Consider the following 27,171-nt stretch of genomic DNA (forward strand, 5'->3'; position numbering starts at 1 on the left):
AGAACTTTTTTGGACGTTTAAAATTATGCAAAACAATCTCGCACCCTGTTGAGGCCCTGTTATAAAACATACACACAGTACTTTAATTTAAAATTAATAGTTAGTATGTTACTACCTTGAAACCGATAACAAAGTTTACTTTGATATTTGAGATAATGGCGCTTTGCTCTGGTCCAGATTACGTTCTTCACGAAGTAGCGGCGCGCGCGTGACCAAGTGTAGAAGCACAGCCCCCTCTGTTGGTGAACATAATCACTACACAATTGCTCCAATAACCAACAGGTAAACTGGTCGGACTTTTTTGCTATGTATTTGCGGGTTGTTTTGAACGAGCTGTAAAACGGGGACATTTCCGGGGACAGAACCTCAAAAACCGGGATACATTTCTGTCATTCATTTGGCAAAAAATGGTTTTGTTGACTATACATTTTACCTTTGAAATCTTAGACAAGTGCAACTCTGCGTCACGTGTATCTTTCATACTTCTCGTTAGCCACTTTTCCTCCGTCGGGCCAAACCGTTCTCTTTGCTTTACCATTCCATTCCGTGCCGATCTGATCCAAGCCGGCCAGTACGGATTTGGTTTCGTTTTCCACTGTGGGGCTGATAACGGAGCTCTTCAGTCATTGCCTTAGTAACGCAAGAGTTTACACACAATATGCGATGTAAATAGTGACCGCGTTATGTAGGATGATCAGTTATTTCTTTTAATTGTATGATTAATTTGTGTTCACGTTGCTCAAATATAATGTTTAGCAAGGAGAAACCGGCAGCCAGGCAACAGACAAGTGACCGATCCTGAGTGACGACGTCACTACTCGCATTCTAGCAGAACGGTTCGGCACGGTTGGCTAATACCGGGCGGAGAACGGTTTGTAATCGTGCCGTGCTGTACCGGGCTCAGTTGGAAATACAACTGGAACCGTTCCTTACCATTCATCCGTTCGGCCCAACAGTGGAAAGCGGATTTTGTGAGCAGTGCAGTGGTGTAATGGCAATTTACAATAAAATCTTATATCATTACAGATTTCGTTTCCAAACAAATCAAACATGGGTGTAGCGTCTGGATAGATCCGGCGGAGTCAATCAACTTTAGAATCTTCAGAATGCTTTTAGCCTCCTGAACTGTGCATGTAAATCACGAATCGGCTCCGGCAAGTCCGGGACCAATTGCCCCATTGGCACCTTTGTTACCCCAGTAAAGAAAAACAGAACATATTCTCACCAGCTCCAGAGACTTCAAAGAGTCACCCTGGTGGGGCTAAGGGCCATGTGGTCACAGACACTGGCCACAACCCCAATACACACACACATACAGACACTCACAAACACGCATGGAGATTGTGAATGTACCGTCGCTGTATTTAAAGGTGCATGTATTTATCCCTAGTATATAAGCTTAGCTATGACTGTAGTTGTATTAGTTTTCTTCTAAACGATAAAACTCAAGTATAAACTGTATCTCACCTTTTATGTCTTTGCCATCTGACAAGTTTGGTCTCATTGTAAAGCTTTCGTTATGCTCTAATTGAAAATGTATGTCACATGACTGTAAAATGCATTTTTCTATTTTTAATGGTACTTTGAAGAAAATGTACTCAGATCGGACACTTCATAAACCATGCAAATTAGGTCATAAATGGAGACAAGGAAAGAGTTTGCCCGCCAAATTCGCACCCTCATCATTGGCTGATGTATCCCAGGAGGTGTTCTGGTCTGTTGTCCTTAAAACACAATGACACGCGTCTCTCATTTGTCTCTCGATTGTCTCTCGCCATTTCACACCCGTCTCTCTTCCATCACGCGCCCCCTCTCTTCGGGACGACCATCTTTTGGCAACAAGTTTCTTTGTCAAACCCTCTTCATCCGTCGCCCTAAGTCTTCACTCTTCATCGCCTAGGAGACGGACTCTTTTTCTTTATTTTCCGGTTATCTTACTCTTAAGTTAAACCCTTGTTTGAAAATCCCGCCGAAGAACACCTTCTCGGAAAAGGACCAATCGCTTCAGCCGCACGCACCGAAACTCCTGCGGAAACACGAAACGACCACAGAACCTGAACCTATGCAAGTATAGAACCATTCTTTCCAAAGCGTTTTAAGCTCGATGTGTAAGCTGAGTTTCCTTGCTGGCTCTCAAAGGTTTTAACTGTTCGTAAGTTGCCATTCCTTTGATCACCTCTGTTTTCTTGACTTTACTTTCGCTTTCTATATATGTGTATTGTTTGTGTATGTTTAGTAGTATAGTCTCTGTATCCGTAGTTTCATATATTAAATACATTATATTCATGCTCGATTGTTTTTTTTGCTCATGCAACAAACCCAGGTCACTTTAACGTTTCGATCCAGTATCCTTGCTTTACGCATTGATGCTAGAATAGGAAGTCTTTCTCGTGGCCAGAGAAAAACCTTCCTTTTATAATCGGCTATGAGGAGCTAACGGTTTGCTGGACAAACTAATAGTTTCTCTAAATTATTATCAAACCAGAACTAATCATATATGTAATTGATTATAATTCGTTGTAATTAATTCACAATATATGTATAATTCCCTCTCGGGTCGGTATATGTATTATAATTAATCAAAAAGCTTTATGATTTATTATATTCATATATTTCACCCATAAATTAATTAAATACCTGTACAGATTCGCTACATGGGTGACCCCTTGAACTTGGTAAAAAGATAATCCTTTAACCATCCTGATTGGATGGTGAAAACACTATTTAAATTTTTTTCATTTATTTTTGTTAATTTTAGTAAACTTTCACATTAGCGTGCACATCCTACGCTGTTATTAATATGGAGATCGGATGGAAATAGCGACCTCTCCTCTCTTGATGTAGTATTAACATCAAGAGAGGAGTTAAGTTTATGCAGCAGCAGCAAGCCATTTACGTAAAAATTACTGCGACTAAGCATAGTGGACATGAGAGATGTTCGGTGATGGGCTTTCTCATGTATAGACATTTACCGGGGCTCAACTATTTTCAATGCCTTTTCCCAATGGGCTGATATTTTCATTTACCCGTGTGTTTCGGGCTGGTTTCAGCTGAATGAGTATTAGACGCATGCTATCATCTGTCCAAATGACCTCCACATTTACAAATAGGAGTATAGAGGGTTTGTTGTGACTTTGTGTTTTAATGGTCAGTGGTTTGCTAGTGTATTGCAATGAGCTGCTATCCGTGCCTGCTATCAGCTTGTCAAACGCTCTGTTGTAATTGAATCCCATTGTGATAGCTGTATTCTGTGGGGTAAACACTAGTCTAGAAACACTGTTCTTTGCAACAATGAGGAACCGTTCATATTAATAAGGGACTCTCTTCAGTCCAGATTACAAACAGATTTGAAGTTGCTTTTTGGTTCAGTCATGGTTAAATCTGTATTTCAGGCTGCTCACATTCCATGCTTAAACAACCAATTTCTGATTCTCTGTCTCTGTTTGAATTTCAGAAATTCCACCTCCTGTGTCCAGAGGCAGTGCCATCAGCTGGTCCGCCCCCCTTTCAGCCAAACCGTACTAGACTAGATGTGACCCTTCAATATTATTTGCACTCTGCAGCTCACTACATGCGTAGTCATCTAGCCAAATCTACATTTAAAAAAATGTACAACTGCTTGGTCTCACTTCAGTTCTTCTGTGCCACTTTCTCCATAGCTGTACTGCCTTCAATCAAAAGTATGGTCACCTGTGCTGCCTGGATCCATCCACCATCAGCGTACTAGAAAATCCATCTTTTTGTTTCCTGCTAACGGGCTTTAAAGAGAGAAACCTCAAGTCAATGATCAACTTTTCCCTTTTGCTCACGGTTTTCTCAGAGGTGGCGAGTTTTCCACACACACAGATTCTTTTAATCTGTCACATGACCTCACAATTTCTGATGTATCAAATTATTCGCACCACTTCATATTTCTAAAGCCCTCTAAAACTGATAGGAACAAGAAAGGAATAGTCGTTTTTATCTTTGAATCTAACTCTGCTTTTATCCTCTGTCATCTATGCTGGGCTACCTGAGGAGCCGTCCACAAGCTGGTCAGCAGGACGCATTATTTGCCACGGAGGAGGGAAAGCCCATGTCCAGGGCCTGGTTTCCCTCCCATCTACGCCCTCTCTGCAATGCTACAAGCTTCCCCAGAGCTTCCTTCATTCACTGTGCTATGTGCTGCTGCAACTGCAGCTTCCTCCACTCCTGTCTCTACATTGAAGGCTACATCTTCAGCTACTTATGAACGTTACCTCCAGCCCGATGCTCCAGCCATCCTTGAGAAAAGCAATGGGTGCTGCTCCCTGATCCATGGCTTGAAAATAAATATTATGGCTTCAATAGCTGTTGGGCCTATTTACATTTAAATACTGTAAATTTGAACGCAGATGCGTGATGACGCTGCGTGAGCTTGCGAGCGTCAGAACGTTTTCAGTTACTTTCTTTGAAGTTGAGTGTGAAGTTCGGAAAAGCTGAAGCAAATTACATTCACAGGATTCATTGCACAGGGTATGAGAGAGCTGTGAGAAATGCGTGCTTTGCTTGATGTTTACACTTGCTGTTTGTGGTCTCACCCGTCGGTAGGCCTATTTTCTGTACAAATGCTCTACGAAGGCATCATTTATGTTGTTGGAATTCTGTGGGCTTATATATAAAAATATGAAATTCACTGATGGAAGGCTGCTTTCGATTTCAAATTCTCACGTGCGCTTTGGGAAGAGCGCTCACGCATGCGACTAGTGCTTAAATGACCTTGCTTCTCAAAATGCTATTGATGTAAAATTAAAAAAAAAAAAAAACTATTTCAATCATTAGCTTTTGCTACATTCCTCATGCTAGCTTCACATAGATCGATTGGCTCTTAAATTCAGTAAGATTAGCTTTCTGAAACGCTCATTTTGGTTCCTCTGCTGGCCCTTCGATTTAGCAGGAAGATCCAGGGAGGATCGCCGTGTATGGTCTGTTTGAGGGGGATTTTGCGTTGCTCTCCCTGATTATAAGATGGGAGGTAATCCCCAGAAGCTGCTGCTGTTCCCTGTCTTAACTTATCATGGAGCTCATGTAAAGGACAGGGAATTTAGAACAGAGCCATACCGCCTGTTTAATATTTTTCTATCGTTAGCTCTAGCTACATTTCTCATATAAACTTCACGTAGCTTGATTTGTTTTTTTACAATTATTGTTGCATTGGCTTCCTGAAATGCACATCTGGATCCTCGGCTGGCTCTTCAATTTAGCAGGAAGAGCCAGGGAGGATTGCCTGGTGTGGTCTGTTTGGGGGGGATTTTGTGCTGCTCTCTCAGTTAAAAAATGGTTGTCCCCAGAAGCTGCTGCTGTTCCCGGTCTTGGCTTATCATGGAGCTCATGAAAAGGACGGGGAATTTAGAACAGAGCCACACCGCCAAATGTAACTTCAGCAAAATATGCCAGTAAAAAATTGACTAAAAAGTTTGTCTCTGGTAATTTTTTGACTTAAGTGGTCCTGACTGAAATCAAGCATTCTGCATTAGTTCAGGCAGGCCTCGTAGTCAAGCTGTGCTATCAGCTGATTCGCAAATTCCAACCCCACCCATATCAGCTGATCTGATTTCTATGGACTCAATTGGCAACTCTCAAATAAGGCGCATTACTTAAACGCAGCTTCCATCTCTCTGCTTGCTTGGCTGCTTCCACTGCACGCTGCTTGCAACCCACCTCCTCCCCAGCTCCTCCTTAAACTTGTGTTTAACTTAATCAGTGTCATTCTGTTGTCATTGACGCATGCTCTGTTCTCAATAGGGGGATTTTGTGCTGCTCTTCCAGTTAAAAAATGGGAGGTTGTCCCCAGAAGCTGCTGCTGTTCCCGGTCTTAGCTTTCATGGAGCTCATGAAAAGGACGGGGAATTTCAGGGTATCCGCGGGGCATTAAAAAGCATTAAAAGTCATTAAATGGATTTTGCGAAAATTAAGGCCTTAAATGGCATTAAAAAGCATAAAATGTTATTTCTACAAGCATTAAATTTTTTAGATAGTTTTGAAGAAAAATAATACTACCAGTTCATTTTGAATACAGCCTAAATAATTAATAACTTTGTAAATATGTACATTGGTGTGATATGCACACGGAACCAGTTTGGTAATTGCCTCCGGCCGATGCAAAATTGCCATAACGCCGGTTTGGACAGCGGCAGGCTGGGACCTGGAGACGGAAGGCTGCATCAGTGTTGCCAACTTAGTGCCTTTTCAGACCCCTTTTGCGACTTTTTTCTAAGAAAGCGCGTCGTGACAAATATAGCGACTTGTTAACCTGATCTAGCTTCGGAGACCCCCTGGTACTACCGCACGAGCGCGAGATCTTGCTTTCCTGCCGCAGGCACACCTCTCTGGTTCAGCAGCGCGTCAGTTGAGGATGTGCGCTCTGTCAGAGAACAAATAAAATAGATACTATTACTTCTAACCCGAGTGATCATTTTACATGTACATATAGCCAAAATCACAGCAAATGTCTTTATCTTATGTGTATGGTGATTTTCTCAGACAACGTCTCGATTGTAAATCAGGATTTTAGTGCTGGTTTAACATGTCAGGGTTCGAATTTTACTTTCCCAACCGGACAAGGACCTGATTAAAACATCAAAACAAACAAAAAAAAATCAACAAAAAAAAAAAAACAGCAACTTGGGAATCACCAAAACACGAGTATGACTAATTTTATTACATTTAGTGTAAGTGGCGATCGATAGTGGATAATAATAGTCTGTATAATGTACTGACGATAACAATGTTGCGCTGTTGAGGCTCGCACAGCATCTGGAGGAGAAATGGAAACATGAGCGAAGCACACACAAAAAGAAACTCAGTTAAACACACTGTGGTAAAAATTCAAAATGTAGAGTTTTTATAACTTGATACTGGTAAGCAAAACTACACGACCAAGAATGCTGTTTTCCTAAACAGGCTACCATCACGATTAAAAACGTGACACTGATTTCATACAACAATTAACAAGTAGTTAATATTAAGTTACCCACTTACATTTTAGAAGGAACATTGGCTGTTTTTGTTCAATTATATCAGCGAAAATAGTTTCAAACAAAGATCACAGCATTACCAAAGCGCAACACTCAGCCTTGTTTTCATTACTGAGTGATTCAGCATTTTGAATGAATCGGTTGAGTCAAAGATTCAATGACCCATTCATAAACAATTGCCTCATTCTTGAATGAATCAGCCATTTGAATGAATCAATGACCCACTCATTAAGACGGTTACTTGCCGCCACCTACTGGTGGTTTAGTTTCATTTTTAAAAGTATAATTTCCCCCCCAACATTTCACATTTGTATTTTCAAAAAATATTTAAAACAATTATTTAATGCAGTTGTAATCAATCAAAAATATGCAGATTTACATATGTCAAAGCTGCAATATTCTGAAAGGATATTGCTTCAGAACAAATTTATATTTCCACCACAAAAAAATACTTTTTTTTTTTTTTTTTTTCGGACAAGCAACTGTTTTACTTGTACAAGTGAATGACCGATTTATGCGTGTCCACATGACAAGGCATAATGTCGAGCCCTGTATGTAATCTTAATGGGCCGTGTTTCAGTCACCATTTCATATTGTCTGACAACAAAAACAGAAAAAATATATAGATGAAACAATTTTATTGGGAATTTGGCTGTATTAAAATATATTATGTGACCAAAAGGGTAGCAGCAGAAAAGCAAACAAATGTAAAGGGCTGATACTTGGCAGAATGTGAATGCAACAATGACATGATGAATATTCTAATTGCCGTATGTCATCATCTATCGACATTTAGCGGCATATATATATATATATATATATATATATGGCATTAAAAAATTCTAAAATTGGCATTAAAAAGCATTAAGATTTGATGAAACCTGTAGAAACCCTGAATTTAGAACAGAGCTATACTGCCAAATGTAACTTCAGCAAAATATGCCAATAAAAAAATGACTAATTTTGGTAATTTTTTGGCTTAAGTGGTCCTGACTGAAGTAAGGTAATTGATATCAGGTCTGTAACATGATTAGCTATAAAAGGGATGTCTTAGAGAGGCAGAGTCTCTCAGAAGTAAAGATGGGCAGAGCTGTGAAAGAGTGCGTAAAAATGTTCCTCAACGTCAAATTGCAAAGGCTTTGCAAATCTCATCATCTACAGTGCATAACATCATCAAAAGATTCAGAGAAACTGGAGAAATCTCTGTGTGTAAGGGACAAGGCCGAAGATGCCCGTGGTCTTCAGGCCCTGCATCGACACTGCATCACTCATTGTGTCAATGACATTACTAAATGGGCCCAGGAATACTTCCAGAAACCACTGTCGGTAAACACAATCCGCCGTGCCATCTGCAGATGCCAACTGAAGCTCTATCATGCAAAAAGGAAGCCATATGTGAACATGGTCCAGAAGCTCCGTTGTGTCCTGTGGGCCAAGGCTCATTTAAAATGGACTGTTTCAAAGTGGAAAAGTGTTCTATGGTCAGATGAGTCAAAACTTGACATTCTTGATGGAAATCACGGACGCCGTGTCCTCCAGGCTAAAGAGGCCTTCCAGCGTGTTATCAGCATTCAGTTCAAAAGCAAGCATCTCTGATGGTAGGGGGTGCATAAGTGCATACGGTATGGGCAGCTTGCATGTTTTGGAAGGCACTATGAATGCTGAAAGGTATATCAAGGTTTTCAGATGACGTCTATTTCAGGGAAGGCCTTGTGTATTTCAGCAGGACAATGCTAAACCACATACTGCAGCTATTACAACAGCATGGCTTCGTCGTAGAAGAGTCCGGGTGCTGAATTGGCCTGCCTGCAGTCCAGATCTTTCACTTATAGAGAACATTCGGCGCATCATTAAACGAAAAATATGTCAAAGACGACCACAAACTCTTCAGCAGCTGGAAACCTATATCAGGCAAGAATGGGACCAAATTTCAACACCAAAACTCCAGAAACTCATAACCTTGATGCCCAGACGTCTTCACACTGTTTTGAAAAGAAGAGGAGATGCTACACCATGGTAAATATGCCCCCGTCCCAACTATTTTGAGACCTGTAGCAGGCATCAAATTTGAAATGAGCTCATTTTGTGCATAAAATTGTAAAATTTCTCAGTTTAAACATTTGTTATGTTATCTATGTTCTATTGTGAATAAAATATTGGCTCATGTAATTTGAAAGTCTATTAGTTTTCATTTTATTCAAATTTAAAAAACGTCCCAACTTTTCCGGAATTCGGGTTGTAAGATTTTGTTTATATCTGCCCTGTAAATATATATTTTTTTGCTATTTTTTTTTTTAAATTTTTTTTACATTTTCACAGGTAAATCAATAACAATTACAATTTTAACATTTCAAGTGTAATTTATGAGATCTGTTGTATTTTCAATCCAATTTGTTGTATTTTGAATCCAATCCAAGTCATAAAGTTTATCATACTTCAAAGTTAAGGATTCATTAGAATGAATATACATTGAACCAACCGCTATAATAATATCTTGATTGATAATTCAATATACTTTATTTTTGACAAAACATCCCACGTTTCGATCATGACTGCACATTTTCGGTAGTGACAGTGTAATGTGATGTGGACACTACCAACACATTAGAGTTCCTTAAAGTTCCACACAGATTTTTCAGACTTTTTTTTTTTTTAACTCAAAATGATGGACTCTGTCTAAGAGAGGCTATGAGAGGGAGGGACACAGCAATATTTCCTGATCAAAAATGTAGAAGTGTGTTAAAATCAGTCTCAGACAATGGACTAAAACACACACTGTTTCAGTAGTGACATGAAAATGCAGGACACTTTTTTTTTTAAATAAAGTTTCATGATTTAAAAATAAATGTATTTATATTACACATTCCTCAGGGATGCAAACACGTCAGGGGTGAAAAAGGTGAGAAAGATGTGAGACATGCCATACCACCCCCCCCAAAAAAAACATGGTACCAAAAGGGGGGGGCCTTTATTTGTTGCTTAGTGATGGTTCAGTTTGGCTATATTTAATATGCATATAGACTCATGAGTTGAGTATGTGCGCTAAATCTGTGCAGATTACATAAACTTCGCCAGCAAATCGAGTGAACATAATTTGTGAAACATAACTTGCCAAATTGCCTCCACAGTTGATTTTTACCCACACTTTTCGGGTGTTCATTTCAAACCCTGTCATTATGAAATTGCACAGAACATCTTATGTGTAAAAGCAAACTGTTTCATTATGTTTTGACAATATAGTATAGTAGAGCACAACTAAAGTTATTCGTTGGCAAAATGGTAATGTTAGTAGCGTTATACAAGGTGTATTTGGAATGAAAAGTACGTTCTATTCAGTGGATTAACGCTAACAACATTAAAATCAAAACGTTAGCCATGTCAGGCTTATTATCAGTCCCAAGCTTTACATATCGATACTTATGCCAATTAAATGAAGGTTATCATAACGCTACTTTACGAGATTGCGTGGGGGCAGACCTAGCGGAGACGACTCTCTTCAGTCGTGCATTCACTCTTTCCAGGCGCGTTGCACGTGTGAAGCCAGGAGAAGTTTTTTTTTTTTGTTTGTTTGGACAAATGGATGAGAAGGCGTGATTGTCACGATTTCATTCACTGTGACCCTGTCCAAAGACTGTCCTCTCAGACCCCCTCTCCCCAAAACACTTTCTCATCGGTTTCCCCACTATCTTGGAGCCATAGATGGGAAACACATCATTACAGCCCTCAGCACACTGGAAGCACTTTCCGCAGCTACAGGTGCCGGTATTCAGTGCAGGCGATGGCTGTTGTTGATGCAGCATACCAATCCAGGCATGTCAGCGTAGGGGTGCAGGGCCTCTGATGCTGGAATCTTTGCACAGTTGGATTTTAAGAAAGCACTTGACCAGGGCCTCCTCAACATTCCCTCCGCAAAAATGCTCCCAGGCTCAGCAATTGAAGCCTAATAGGAGAAGGATCTACCGCCTGTGGTTGATTTTGATATTCTAGGTATTATCAACAGGCCAGAATTCTGAGATCGCAATAGATGTGAAGGACTATAATGCATTAAGAGCTCGCTCAGGTACCGGGGAGCTAAACCATTTAGTGCTTTGTAAGTAATTAGCAAGGTGTTATGTTTACTGATTGGATAAATGTGTGCTATTTGAGTTCACATTGTGATGCTTCAGTTAATATTGTGTTTTCTGAATGAGATCATGGTTAAACCCATGTCACACGAGGGTATTTTTGTGTAGAGTTCGGCAGAAATCATTGAGAAAAGTGGAATGTGTGAGAAAACAGGTAAAACAAATTAAACATTTTGAGAAATGTGTCTTTGTTTTGAGAACTGACTGAATGCTTTGTGAAATTGTGCCAACTGAACTGGTTATAGTGTGTTAGCAATCGAGAAAAACTGTAATGGCAAAATTAACACATTTATTTTGACAGCCCTAATATATTTGTATTTATGAATTGATAAATGCAGACCGTGGAAGAATGTTTAGTGGTTTGGAATAATTATCCTAGAGGTTGAATGTCAGAGGAACTGCTGCAGGACCAGCCTATGATAAACACAGAAACAGACTATTACAATGTTGAGCAAGCATCTCATTGGCTGCAGGATCAGCCGAGGCCAATCAGCTTGTGCCATGCGGTAATGATGTGATAGATTGCATGTAAAGGACCATCAGCCTGCACCCTCTCTAGTGTCATGACTGAACTATATATAAAAGATGAAAAAAGCTGATATGAATACAAGGGAACTGATTCACACAATACTTTATTTGAATTATAAGGACTGAGCTCATAGAGACATAGTTTGACAGAGGGGTGTTTCAGACACCTATTCTGCACCCGTCCTCACATGGGACGCTCTCTGGGACGAGTGACAAACTGCCACCACAGGGGCGGCAGGTCTCCTTCCTTGCGGGCTGGAGGCAGCGCCTCAGATTTAGGGCCTTCAGCAGGGGTTTCAGCCTGCAGCTGCTGGACCTGAAAAAAGAAATGGTGATTTGATCATTTATCGATTTACTGGAGTACCAAACCAATCAGCCTGAATAAACAATGACAAATTACTGACTGAAATCACAATTAATATTCTGTAAATACAGCAGTTTCTGAGGAAGATGTTCTCTGTTCCTTTGACCTGTGCTTAATGAAATATGAATGTCAATAAGCAGTGCTTAAAACCAGATACATTTTCAAAATAAAATTATATGATTTCACATTGAATCTCCAAATTAATGTGGAAACAAAATAAAGATGGTATATTATAAATATTTGATTAAAATATTTAACTGCATATATCAGCATTGGCCGATAAGTGTTTCTGTTTGGCCGATGTGTCTGAAGAGGGACTTTTATTTTGATGTTGCTGAGAAAGCAAACGCTCCCATTCTCCGTTTTCATTAGTTTACGGTCTCTCTTTAACAGTTTTGTCCAAATACAATACTAGATAGAACTGTTAAAGAAAGTAAACTCCATATGATAAAGTAATATAGCATTTGTTCTCATATTATTAGTAACAAACACTACTTTCTCATTTACCGCCAGCATTCAGCAAATACACATTTGTATCTTATAAACAAACCTTTAAGTCTAGTGTGACTGCGGCTTAGTCTTCGAGTAAAAAAGTACACCAAATTTGTACGGTCACTGATATGACGTCACTCTGTGGCATTTCTTATAAACATGAATTCAACAAATAGTAATACATTCAAATTGTAAAAATATACAAATCTAATTGACTTTACTGCAAAAATACGCATTCTTTTAATTCAGCCAAGAGGTCACCTCATGACATATCAATCTTCTACTAGTCACGTCTTCACTTGATGCGAGTTCACAGGTCAGAGTTCACAGCGGAATGCTAAACTTTTCGCATGAGCTCACGTTTACGGACTGGTGCATTCAATGGATGAAAAATGTAGTGTGACTGGCCCCTTAGTCGAATCCAGCTGTCAGCTCTTCTGAAGTGTGTTTGTAGCCCGTATGAGGGCGTTACTCTGTGTGACGGTCGGTCCGTGTGAACCGGATGTGGACAGGAGAGTTCAGCTCCACTGGAGACTTTAAACCCTTGATTTCAGACTGTGCTGCGCTGTATTCAGTTTCCCGCTGTCAGATTCACTGTTTGCTGTGTGTAAAGAGATTCCCTGTGCGATCAAACTTACCAGATTACTGAGTGCCTTGTTGGTTACAGTTTACTTCCTTTCTATTCAAACAAACAATTTCAAACAATTTCTGTAATTGTGAAAAATACAGTAATATGATCACAGAATCAATAAGTTGCCATCTTAAGGAAGTCTTCAATTTATATATATATATATATATATATATATATATATTTTTTTTTTTTTTTTTAACGTATTAATTAGATTTATTATGGTTACATTTATTAACGCATCCATACCCATGTAGTCGATCTGTCATTACATAAAGTTGATTGATGTCAAATACACCAATGTTTCAGAGACGTTTTCATTCAGTACTTTATTCTTGTACAAACAGACACTGTGAGCAGTACATAAAGTTCAACATAAGCCTACGCTATATAAATACCAAAATGAAGTGCAGTTTACGTTTTTTTAATCAGTTTTATTTTCATAAACATGACAATATATCATGACTACATGAAAAGAGCTTTAACGGTTATAAAAATACAGATTTGTGAGCATTAGTGGAACTGAAGGAGTGAGAATAAACACAAAACACATGTGATCGTGGTCATGCAGTGGAATATTATATCGGTTTTGATCGATTCTCATTTTAATGAACTGATAAATATCTATTCTGGAGATTTAAGAATCTAAGTCTGTGAACATGTGTGAACAAAACTACACTAAACGTTATTTTTAGCACCTGCCATCCAATAATCACAATAATCTTATTTCTGTTTATATGTCTGGCAGCCAATACACAGAACCGATATATTTAATGTTTTAATCCTGCTTTTTATTTAATTTCATTTTCATATGACAACAAAACATAGCATGTTCAGCAATAAAAATGTTGAAATAAACTGAGTCTAATGTTTTCACATGGAGAACATATACATTAATCATAAATACATGCAATTAACTATTTACCTCATCTAATCCTGTTTTGTTTGTCAAAGTGCAAGGCTAATTTAGTTTGTTTTACTTTAAATTGTATGTAATAAAAATAAGTTATAATAATGTAAAAAGGTTGTATATTATAATATCCTTACATGTGTTCTGTTTAGTGTGTTTACTAAAAATAATCATTCACAAGTTGCTGTGTCTGTGAAAACTGTCAGATTCTTGCAATTCTTGAAACCCCCACCAGATGGAGCCCTTTATTAAAAAACAATATCTGATTAAGGGAAAATGCTTAAATATCAGAAACAAATTAGGCAAAATAGATTATCGATCTCTACATGCAAACCAATAACACAACGCAAGTAAACTGTGTTTACAAGACTTACAAGACATCACCTATTATGCAAAATCCACATTTACAAGAATATAAATGTGTGTTGACAGTGTGTGAACACAACCACCTTACAATGATAAAAATCCACCCACTCATTTTTTAATCCACATTAAACCAAAGCAGTCTCATAGACAAGCCGTTTTGATTCTCTGAGTAATGTGACGTCACGTTACTCATGCCCTGCCCACGGCCGCTAACTGACAGTCCTACCCTGCGTTCCATTCGGAAGGGCTGATCCCTATGCCCTAATCCCCTAAAAGGGTTTACCCTCCGGAGTGAGAGCTTCGAAGGGATGAAGGGTGTAGGGGTCAAAAAAACTCTTTTTTTGGAACGCACTTCTGCGTCATCTTAACGAGACAGTCAAGGAGGAGTAGATTGTGCAAGCTGCGCCCTTTGTTTAACGTTAGTTTATTTATTTATTTATTTTTGGTTTATCACCATATTGGATATTGTGTCTATGAATTTTAAACATTTAAATGAACTGATAAAGGGAGCTGTAAAGTACTTTTGTTGAAGTACAATGTCGTTTTGACCATAATAATGTGCCAAATCTAACTCGTATAAATATTACAGTAGTATAGAAAAATACTACACATACATTTAGAGGTAAAATCGAACTCCGAGCCTCCTGTACCCATTCTGTGACGACAAACAACTTCCCTGTGCAAAAGATCACGGGGGCCCGAAGTGTCCATCAGTTGTACCCTTCGAAATCCTTCATTCAGAAGGGCCCTTTGAAGTGGCCAGTTTTGAGCACTTCGGTTTGGAACGACCCTTCAAAATGGCGGCCATGATTATTTTCACTCCGAAGTGCCCTTCGGAGGGCGATATATCCTGTTTGGAAAGCACCACTAGTTTCCGCCCTCAGTGAGTTGAACACTGTCCACCATTTTCTCCGCGCTCCAGGAGCTATATAGTTAAACAATGTCTCGTCAGCAATCCCGGTGTTCTGTTTTTGGCTCAAACATGTAAGGCCGGAAAACATTTCCCTCAGCAGTGGCCATCATTACAGGTGTTTATATTTACCTGGCTTCTGAGTATCACCAAGCCACAGCAGGTTACAGCATACATGACCCTAGTTACCTGTGGTTGGCCTGGTCGTGCGTCACTCAGAAAACAACAGACCAATCAGAAGAGAGGCTCATGAATATTAATTAGACAGGCCAAAATCCACCTGTTTTTAGCAGAGCTCCTGAGAAAGGAGCTATACAAATATATGCAGATGGTTTTTTGGTACTTATACTGAAAATAGATATTCTTAAGGACATCAAAACCTAAAATAAAACTCCAGAAAAGTGTATAATATGTGACCTTTAGGAAATCAGGTTATTTCCCGGTAGTGACATATCAAAAAAATTAGAATTTGTGGATCTTATTTCAAATATTCTATTTGTTTAATGAGATGTGATGTTAAATAAAGCATTAAAACCCCAGAGTTCTCCAAAATGTCAGCGGGAAACTTAAACTCATATATTCTCCTCTCATGCAGTATTTTGATCATTTCTCTGATGTCTGTCATGTATCGCACGCTTCGATAAGCCACAGAATGCAGGCCAGGGCGTTTACATGCCGGGTGAAATCAGGGCAAAAATCCAGTCGTGTCAATCTATCAGTTTATGTGTAAAGCCCTTTATGACCTTACGATGATAAAAGAAAATGGATTAACGCATTTACATGATGCTATAAGAATAGAGGTCGACCGATATTGATTTTTTTGATGGCAAATAAATTAGAAATAATTTGAAAATGTATTAAATAAATCTGTAAAATAAGCAGACTTTAGTTCCTTCATATTCATATTTTAAGTATAACACTGTAACCAGCAGGGCTCTCAGTAATCTGTTAAGTTTGTGCACCCTGGGAATCATATTTTCATATAAAGACAAGGTAACACTAATTTGACACATGAATATGAGTGAGAAACTGAATTCAGCGCAGCACAGTCTGAAATCAAGAGTTTAAAGTCTCCAGTGAAGCTGAACTCTACTGTCCACATCCGGTTCACACGGACCGACCGTCACACAGCGTAACGCCATCATACAGGCTAGAGCTGGACTCAACAACGTCTGTGAGGTTTGTGAAATGAAATGGTTTTTAAAATATTCAAAGATTTGTTTAAATGTTACAAATGCATATTTGCTGAATGCTGATGGTAAATGAGAAAGTAGTGTTTTCATTCTTATTACTAAAAATATAAAAGCAAACGCTACAATACTTTTTCTTATACCGTTTACGTTAACAGTTCTATCTCAAGGAATGGGCAGCTTCGCTCTCCAGCCCTGATCAAACACTCCTGAAGCAGCTGATCAATGTCTTCAGGATTACAGGTGAGTTTTCATCAGGGTTGGAGCTGAACTCTGCAGGACAAACCCTGAAAGCACGCGGTCTGATGTGTGAAAGGCCACAGGAAGTACCTCTCTATCCCAGCTCTGAGCCCGCAGCTTCTTCCACTGTTCCCTCTTAGCAAAGTAATCGGGGTACATGGCTTTCTCCGAGGGATGCCAATGGTCCAGACACCATTCAGGGACCTGGAGAGGCAGAAATGTAAGTGTACAGGAAATTAATAACAGCAAAGTATGAACCCTCTGGTCTTTTAGGGCCCAAGCAACCGTTCTTTGAGGACATTCATCAACCGACGGGCACCAGATTTGGTCAACTTTATGCCACAACACTGAAGATGCCAAAAACAGTGTTGCCATGGCGAGGCAATAGGTTTATGGTGAAAAAGGGAAACAGGAAGCGTCTCGTATCTCCTGTGTGTTGAGTGATTTAGAGCGAACTGGAGCTGTATGTTTGTGACTATGACATGTCAACACTGTCAACACTGGCAGCAGGAAGTGTGTCGTACGTGTGAGTGTACCTTGTGGACCGTGGACCAATTCTGACCAAATGACATTAACATTATGTTATGATTTTAAATTGCATATTTGTGATATTTCAAACAGGGTTGCCATGGTAATGGAATGTTTGGATCATGTGATGTGGATCAAGGTCATCAGTGACATCATCTGCAGCAGGACGACTTATATTTATGCATTTACGCCACACAGTTTGAGTACAAAATCTGTCTAACGTTTCTGAATGAAATGTTGAACCCATGAAGAGGAAACGACTGAAGCTTTGAGAACATAGATGGACTCGATCTACTCCATCTGTGTTTAATCATCGCTCTGAATCCCATCCGGACAAAGTCTTTGACAAAATGCGATTTTCTCAGCCTTGTTTTGTTCAAAATGTTGCTTTTTTTTATCTGTTTAAAAGCAGAGGCTCTGTTCTTTCTTTCCCGATATACTCACTGCAAAGTTTTTTTTCGTTCTTTGTTTGTAAAATGAAGTTCGAAATATGTGAGCAGTGATGTACTGTTATTGAACATCTGACTCCGCCCACACTGCTGAGAGCGGCGGTTAGATGAATATGTAAATAAATATGTGCTGCACGCTCCTCTCAGTAACAAAATAAACAACAAAAATGAGAAAACAGTAAGTATTTTTTTATAGAAGAAAGCATAAGAAAAGCATCCAATCATAACAACATGGGTGTGTTAACACAAGCTCTGCAAATTAGCACTCCAGTAAAGTCATGTCACATTTATGGCATTTTATTCAATAGATTGCTTAAAAGCAAGCAGCTTTACAGTATCAAACATGAAAAACCATTTCAGTGCCTCATTTCATCAGAAGCACAACTTCATTTTCTACTATAAATCCAGTGTGTTCATGTTTTCACCGGTGGAGATCTTACCTCGACGGACTCAACAGATGAAATGAGTCAGAAGAGTTCAGCGTGAAAGAAGGCGGAGCTTTAGTGCACTCCTCCTATTACGTTATCGTCACGGATCAATGGTAGTACGAAAGTGTTTCACCGCTGGAGCGAACTTTTCCTCAGAGTTCGCTTTGGCAAACCTTTTTGAACTCACAGAACGAACTTCATTTTGGCCTGAATGTCACGTCACACCATTTCGTTTTTCGATTTCGTTTGGCGTATATCAGGGCCTTAAATGACTGAATTTATAACAGCATGAAGGTGTGGTGCAGTTAATGAACGTCGACACATGTAAGCGTTGCACTTCTGTTCCTCGCTAAAGCCTAAACTCAATGTCCAAATCAGATAACCTGACTACAGTCTACTGTTGCTAAAATGAGTTATTAAAAGTTATCAAAAAAAAAATGAAATGGTCAAACACACAAAAATCATGTCCAAATGCAGAGTTCAGCGGGTATTCAGAGCTGACTGCGCTTTTTGGAAGGCAGGTTTTAAAGAAACGAAACTAAGGCCCTGTCCACATGAACACGGGTATTTTCAAAACTGCAGCTTTTTCTATGCGGTTTGGCCATTCGTCCACACGCAAACGAGGTATCCAGTCACTGAAACCGAACCTGTTTGTAAACTCCTGCCAGGGCGAATTTTTTCAGACACTCCGGTTGCAGTGTTGTCGTGTCGCCGGTTAAACCGGAGATTTTGGCCAGTGACGTCGGAGTGCGCGCTGTTATCTTCTTTGTTTGACGTCAGATTGCGCCAGATCTCCTTTGTTTACTTGAGGTGAGTCTTAGCTATGATGGACCTAGCCAAAATATTGCTGCTAATAACTGTGCTAACAGGGCTTTGATTGGCCAACATGGCTTTAAGGTTAGGGTTACATCGCCACCTGTTGGTTTGGCATGCTCTTGACAGCGCTTCATATTGTGTTTTTGCGTTCATGTGGACAGAGATTTTTTTTTTTTTAAATGTGCTTGTGTGGATTAGTTTTTTTTAAACGGAGGAAAAAATAAAAATAAAAAAATACCCATGAATGTGCAAAAGCCCTATTCCCACAGGATTAGTATTATCTAGGGATCTCTAGTCATTTGTAATAATTGTGGAGGTTGTCTAACTTACTCTTGTGCGAATCGCCCATGTCTGTAATTTGTAAAGTAAAAATTCCCCCACAAACGACCTACCATATTTCGCCGAACACTGAGGTCCTGTGATAATATTAGTCCAGTTCGAATCGGCATCTCTGTGATTTGGTGGGTCGTATCATTTTTTTCAAGGTTTTTTGTTTCCTTTGTGTCTTTTGATTCATCTTTCACGAAAATTGAGTTCGCGTTGGAGTGTTTTGATAGTATTTTGGGTGCTGGGTCATATCGCTACACACCATACAACTACACAAGTTGCAGAAAGAGAAAGCTGAAAACCACCAGAAGAGCGAAAACAAAAAGAATGATTAGATGGAGATGGATGACATGTATAGCAGCATGCGGTAAGGAACATTCTTCTGTTTATGATATGAAGATACTGTCGGCAGCGGCGTCATACAGTTAGACCTATAACGACAAGACATTTCCAAGCAATAGCCTATTCAAAATAAAGCACAATAAAGCGAGGGGGTTTACATCATAATTCGAGGTTAATGTGATAAATCAGTAAATTCTAGTAAAATCACAGGCTTCGCTTATCCCGGTGCGAATGTGCCACACAAAATTCAGATGTGGGGGGGTAATTTCTAAATCACATGAGGTCCCCAGATAATACTAATCCCGTGCGAATAGGGCTAAAGACAGCAAAAAGGTTTGCCAAAGCGAAGAAAAATATAACCCTGCAAATGAGCATATTAGGGGCCCCTTAACAAGATTTCTCTATGATTTACTCTGTCTTTCAGATCCTCCTCTTCAAGACTTTGCTAAGCAAATTCACAGGTCAGAGTTTGCAGCAAAATAAAAGCAATTATTTGCGTACACTTTCAAAACATTTCTCTCACATTGGTAATTAGACCAACACATATTCCTTTGCAAAAACACTACACAATACACATCTGACTGATTCACCTACTTTGTAGCACTCGTATCTTTCATAGGACGTTCCTCCAGGTGAGTCTGGGAACAGATAGGGCTGCGGGTGCTGATTGGCCCAGAACTCCTCCTCTCCTGCCTTCAGCATCATGGTGGCTTTCACCATGTCCTTCTCATGCTTGTTCTCATCGAAGCGCGCTCGCAGCAAACACGCATAGAAGCGATATTTATCCCTGAATGGAAGAGAAACTTCAGATGAAATGACACAGCTAAGAACAAGGCATACAAACACCTGTAAACATCGTCATTAGCATGATTAGCTCAATGCAACTATGGCTTATAAACAAACTATGGTATGTGTTATGAGAAATACTAGTAAACACACTCATATACACGTACACTCTTTAATAAGCCAAAGCATCCTAATATTGGATAATGTTTTGTGTAAGCTCTGTTTTTAAAATGTTTATTGTAAAATTAATATTTGTTGTGCTTATTATTGGATTCTATACTTAACTTTTTTTTTTACTGTAAATAAGATAAAGGCAACATCTGTGGTATTACTTTATCTGAAAAATAGTTGTGAGTAACAGTCAACAGAGAGCCGATATATCACTTATATAACGCTTGAATGATCGGGATCGGCCGATCGTGATGACAAGAAATCGATAGTCACATCGGCTGCGAAAATCCTGATCGGAGTATCCCTAGTTTATCATTATTTAGGGAAATGTCTACAGAAATGCTAACACTTTATCTTCTGCATAAAACTGTATTTTACATTAGTGTTGTCACGGTACCAAAATTCCAGTAATCGGTACCAATACCATAAAAATTTTACAGTTCTCGGTACCAATTTCGGTACCACAGCTAAATCTGTTGGAACTATTTTACCAGTGGCGTAACTTTGTTTTAAAAAGTGGGTGGGACAGTGTGTCGGAATGTGTGTGTATCATTACAATAATAAATGCACAAAATTTATTTGACATAGACCTCATGTTTAATATGATAGTTTCGTCCTTACATCTACTATAATACAATATATAGTTAGTCTCGAAAGTATTTACATTAGTCAGCAAATACGTAAATCCACGTCTAACATTAGATTGTCCTGACGGACTGGAGGTAGAACTTTTGTTCCGCATGACAGAGGTTCTGGGTTCTAATCCGCCCTCGTGTTATTTTTTTTATTTTTTTCTCATTAAAACCAAAGATGTTCATCAGTGATTGTTTATCAAGAGCAGAGACACGTTTATGTGCATTTTGTTTGTGATTTCACAGGAATGAATAGAGTCTGCAAAAAGTGGTGGGGACAATATCGACCCTGGCAAAAAGTGGTGGGGACATGTCCCACCCGCAAATTACGCCTATGTATTTTACTATTTTATATGGCCTATTTTAAAAACATATTAAATATGGTAATCATACATATAAATATTTGGAGCTTGTGTGTATATATACACATCAATGAAATATATTTTGAAATATATTAAAAAAAAAAAAATGCTCAAACATCCATTTTGTAACAGATGCACGTGTTTATTTTAGCTATTCCGTCAGTGAAACGACACACTACAGCCTGTAAAACTATGAAATAAATATCAGTAAATAATTGTAACCTAAATAATAAGAAAGTTAAATATTGTGTAAAGAAAAAAAGAAAAAAATCGTTTTTTATTTCTACACAAAGATGCGTCATATAGCCTACCGCTTTATGCTTTGAGAGGGATGTGGGACACGAGCAGGAAAGAGACCATTTCTCTTTAATAATATCTTCATGTTATCTCCTGATGTTACAAGCAACTGACACTTGTTGTAAAAGGTCTGAAGAGCGAGTTTTATCTTCAGACATTCAGGCTGTGTTTGATTTAGTGCTGCCAGAAAAAAGCGAAGGTAAAAATCACCAGCGTGTGAAACGCGCTATACAAATAAACTTGCCACGCCTTATCAAGTCTAATAACAAGCACAAACTGTGTTAAATAGAAACTGACGCGCAAGCAAAAAGGTTTCTGTCCTACGGTGTTTTTTCTACTTTACCACAGTAAAGAATGCGAATAGCCTATAATAGGCCTAAAAGCGAACGAAAGAAAGAAACGTTTATAATCCCCTTCGTGAGTGAAGATTTGGGAAAAGAAACAGAGATTCCATGTTCAGTGGAACAACTAATGGAATATTGTTAAATTCTCGGGTGACCAGATCATGATTCGCAAAACAGAATACAAAGCTTAAACGTATGGACTCGTGTACATCTCTCATTCAGCATGAACCAAAATGTTTCCATGGCTGCGATGTCACATTTAATTGCTAACCTATTATTTCTGCTGGCTAAACAGAGCTTTGTGCTTCACTCCTGTCATATTCACGTAAATACTGGCACAGTCCTATCAGTGGGTACTGAATATACCCGGATTCTCTGTACTCCCGGTAGGCCAACTACAGAAATGCAGGTATCGTCACATTTTCAAAATTTCAGTACCGACTTGGTACCGAAGTACCGGTTCTTTTGACAACACTATTTTACATTAACCAAACTGTTTGGACTGAAAAAAAGCAAGCCACGAGAATTACAGACTAACAGCACATTACTACACTGACAGTGGCATACAAACGTTTTATTTAAAAAAAGTTCACAAGTTTGAGCACGCTGAGAGATTTGAGCTCTCAGAGCTGTCTTTGAAAACAAAATGTAAAACGTGTTTGAAACAAAAGCATCTCCGTCTGCTGTTAGTGGTGATGAAAACTAAAGCAACAGGTAAAGTCATTCAATCACAAAAAGATTTGCAGAAATGGAGCAAGCGTTTGTGATTATCAGGGCCAGTATATATATGCGGAAAAGCTGATTAAGACAAAAGCAGCATTTACGTTTAATTCCATGTTTACTCTTTTCCCCCTGTACACGTGAGCAGGTTTACATGTAAAGGAGATTATAATGTTATTGTAATTTGTTTATTATTTTCTATGCAGGTTTACTCCCTACAAAATCACCCCAATCATTCTAGAATGATTCATTCCTTCCTAGTAGCACTATTCAAGTCGCTATTCATATCGCAATATCACAGAAAAACCTAAATATTGTCAGTTTCAATATACCGTATATCAGTTTATACCATATATCTGTCATTAGAGACTTTGGTATATTACGTATATCGCATTATGTAAATATATGGCACTATTGTACTGTCACTTCAGATTGATGAAACGCACGAATGAGATAGGGCCAGACGATTAATAGAAACGTAATTGAAACCAAAATTCAGAACCTCTAACTGACAATTTTCCCATGTCAGTTAATTTCATTTTTTTTTATTTTTTTTTTTAAATCTTGTTAATACTTTGCCCTTAAAAACATACTACCGAATGCCGAAACATACTGAATTGAGAATGACTGACAGCCGCAGCGGAGGGAGGTATTTATGTGAACTTTAATTTAACGACTTTAATATTCATCTGTACCTCAAATTAAACTATGGAATGGCTTCAGAACACTTGGAATATAGTGCATGAAAACTTTATGGTGTTTTTAATGTTTTTGTGCCTTTTGTGGGGCTTAACAATAACACAGAATAGTATACGCACAGTATCGGATTTGGATCGGTCCCGTCCGGTTGATACCCGATCCGGCAAAAATGGCAGTATCGGAGCCGATACCCGATCTGAATATTGGATCGGCACATCCCTAGTTTTCTCGTTGTCGCCATTTTCATTGCAGAACTTCAGTATTTACGTCCGAACGGTGGCTCAGCATTGGCCATCTCTGGTCACGTGATCAGCACGACGCATGCGTGTGATGCTGACGCAGGAGCTGGCCAATACTGAGCCCGCGTTCAAATGTAAATACTGAAGCTCTGCAATAAAAATAGCTTAACAGTACGATATGGAGGACCAAATTACTCAAAATGAAATAAATAAATCATGAATTCAATAAAACAATTAAATGTACCAGTTTATTCTGAAATAATTTAATAATTATTAAATTAATTAAATTATTTATTAATTAAATAAATCAATAAATAAATGTATTCATTTTGTAAAATTCCATGAAAACACAACATTTAGTTTAATATATTTCACAAAATCCTCTTTCATTATTATTGTTTAAATTATTTTTCATAATTAAATGTTCTTTTTCAAAAAGCCGTTTTTCATAATTATATGCTGAATTTACTAATGACACCTATTTGACGAATCATGTATTTCCAAAGCACGATTTTCCCAAAGATTCTTTTCATAATAATAGAGGACATTTCACAAATGTCAATCAACAGGCAGTGGGTGGTGCTTGGCGCTAATTGGCTAATCCTTTGGGATGAATTACTTAGGTCTGGCGAGGTGAACTGAACGTTCGAGATGCATCAGCACTGTGCAGGCCGATCAGCGTATGACATCAACGTACCGCGAGAGCGATTCAAAAGCATAACGAGTCACATGCTCTCCAAACGCATAATGCGATCGGCCTGCACAGCGCTGATGCATCTCGAACAAGCCTTGGGAATGAATATGGCTGTAGGACTTGATCAAGTTAAAAACGCACTGCTTTCATTTGCAGATGAAGTAGAAGGGAATGTTTTGTTTGGTGATGCTCTGTTATCTGGATTAGACGACATAAGGGATCTGCTAGTGGCAATAAGTGCATCAGAGGATCTAGAAATTGATGACTAGCTACATATGGAACACTTTACCAGCACTGAACACAGTTCTTGTAGATGAGTAGTTGTGTGACAGGCGTAATTTGCAGGTAGGACATGTGATGTCCCCACCACATTTTGCCAGGGTCGATATTGTCCCTACCACTTTTTTTTTGTGCACAGTCTTCACACAGACGAGCGCGCGCATCAGTCTATCGCTAAAGCCGCTGCGGAGGGTCTATTCTTTCCGGTGTAATCACAAAACAAAATCCACACAAACGTGTCCCCGCTTTTGATATACAATCATTGCTAATCATTTGATTTTAATGATGAGAAAAAAACTTCATGAGGGTGGAACATGGCGTTCCGTGACTAATGTCACCAACCACGTGAAGATCGATTTGTCGTGTCTGTCCGCTCTCCAACTTTAAACCAATCAGTGCCAAGCACCGCCCACTGCCTGTTGATTGACATTTGTGAAATGTCCTCTATTATTATGAAAAGCATCTTTGGGAAAATCATGCTTTGGAAATACATGATTCGTCAAATAGGTGTCATTCATAAATTCAGCATATAATTATGAAAAACAGCTTTTTGAAAAAGAACATTTAATTATGGAAAAAATATATATTTAAACAATAATAGTGTGAATGAGGATATTGTGAAATATATTAAACAATAAATGTTGTTTTCATGGAATTTTACAAAATAAATAGATACATTTTATTTATTGATTTATTTAATAATTGAATTAATAATTAAATAAATTATTTAATTATTTCAGAATAAACTGTTACATTAAATTGTTGTTTTATTGAATTCATGATTTATTTAATTATTTCATTTTGAGTAATTTGGTCCATAGTATGACATGGGGCAGACGAATTTGTTGAATAAAGTCATTATTTTTGTTTTGTTTTTGAGCACCGAAAGTATTCTCGTCTCTTCATAACATTAAGGTTGAACCACTGCAGTCACATGACTGTTTTAACAATGTCTTTAGTACCTTTCTGGACCTTGAAAGTGTTGATTATATTGCTGTCTATGGACGAAAAGTAACATTTAAAGATCATTTCATTTTTGCTGAATCAAATCAGTAAAATGATCCCGTATCACTTTTGACAAGTCTGCTGCGTACAGGTTAAGTTACACACAACACAACTTGTATAAAGAAAGCTTATTTTATGTATAATCATGTGTGCGTGGCAACAGCAAACATTACAGAGTTTTAAACTCTTTGGATGAACGAAGAATCACGAATAGCGGCCATCACTACACACTGACGCATCAGCGCCGCCACAGGACAAACCGCGCACTGCATCCGGTTCTAGAAAATACAATTCCAAGTTTAGCGCGACAACCGGGGTTAAAGCAGACTTTAAAAAGAGGACAACCCGGGTTCAGCACCGTGAGAAAACTCCATTTGGGGTCCCAAACAGCAAGGAAGTCCATCTCAACAAAACATGAAGGTTGAACGACGAAATAAGCAAACGAACTCCTGTTCTGAACACGAGAAACTGAACTGGATTAAATATATCTGATCAAAGCGATCGCCATCAAATAAACGCATCTCAGTATTTCAGTATCTTTTAATGGCAATTAATATAGATGCAAATGTGCAGGGCATGTATCAGTAGTTCATATTTACCCGAACACAGGAGTTATCAGGGTGACTGAGATCGTCTGCCGTGTTTGTGTTCTCAGATCGGCCTGTAAACACTGATACAAACCCATACAACTGCAACTATAAAGCTGATAAAGTTAACCCTCACCTGAAAATACACCAAGACTCGATATGTCTCAGGGATTTCTTGTAGAGTCGCAGGACCTTCTGTTGGTGGGTCAGGTAGGCGGCCGCCATCTTCCCTCTGAGCCGCTTGTGCTTTGCGCGTTCGAATCAGCCTTACAAAAGATCCGAATCTTTTGTTTCGAATCAGTGCTTCGAGTGGCTTTAACCAAAGACTATAGACAGAGACTTTGCTTTAACCCGGTTACTGTGAATTTAAAACGTTTAGTTTATTAGTGCATTTACCTAAATCGTGCCTGTTTTATTTGTGTATGACTGACAAGTATGCACCATATTACGTTTATTAGTTTATCTTAAATCTGTGTAATCTGGATGGCAATTTTATATTCTGATACATAGTTTAAATTTAGGCCAAAATATTTTTTCAGTGTAGCGGACACCGAGCCAGTTTCATAATTTAACTTAATAAATGTTGAGCATAATTTTCTTAAAAAGTTTTTAAAACTGTGTTGTTATAAACTTGATGGTACACAAAATAAGTGCTATGAATTAATAAAAGCCTGCATATTATACAGATAACTCATCTTTAATGGAATTTACTGATAATG

At 38.6% G+C, this 27,171-nt stretch overlaps 1 protein-coding gene across 2 annotated transcripts; it reads right to left on the reverse strand.

Annotated features, from left to right (window-relative positions):
• Positions 1 to 11,735: 11,735 nt before the first annotated feature.
• ndufb9 (NADH:ubiquinone oxidoreductase subunit B9) lies at positions 11,736 to 26,754 on the reverse strand. 2 transcript variants are annotated; one of them, XM_051866026.1, is made up of 4 exons: positions 26,589 to 26,754; positions 20,232 to 20,424; positions 16,838 to 16,951; positions 11,736 to 11,963 (listed from the first exon to the last, which is right to left on the reverse strand). In XM_051866026.1, the coding sequence occupies exons 1-4, from the start codon at positions 26,675 to 26,677 to the stop codon at positions 11,832 to 11,834; spliced, it is 528 nt and encodes a 175-aa protein (XP_051721986.1). In that variant the 5' UTR covers positions 26,678 to 26,754; the 3' UTR covers positions 11,736 to 11,831. The 2 variants fall into 2 exon arrangements, with proteins under 2 accessions (XP_051721986.1, XP_051721988.1); XM_051866028.1 differs by having other exon boundaries at positions 26,465 to 26,601.
• Between the last annotated feature and the right edge of the window lie 417 nt (positions 26,755 to 27,171).

The sequence above is a fragment of the Ctenopharyngodon idella genome, chromosome 16 (genome assembly GCF_019924925.1).
Source record: "Ctenopharyngodon idella isolate HZGC_01 chromosome 16, HZGC01, whole genome shotgun sequence".
Taxonomy (NCBI): Eukaryota; Metazoa; Chordata; class Actinopteri; order Cypriniformes; family Xenocyprididae; genus Ctenopharyngodon; species Ctenopharyngodon idella.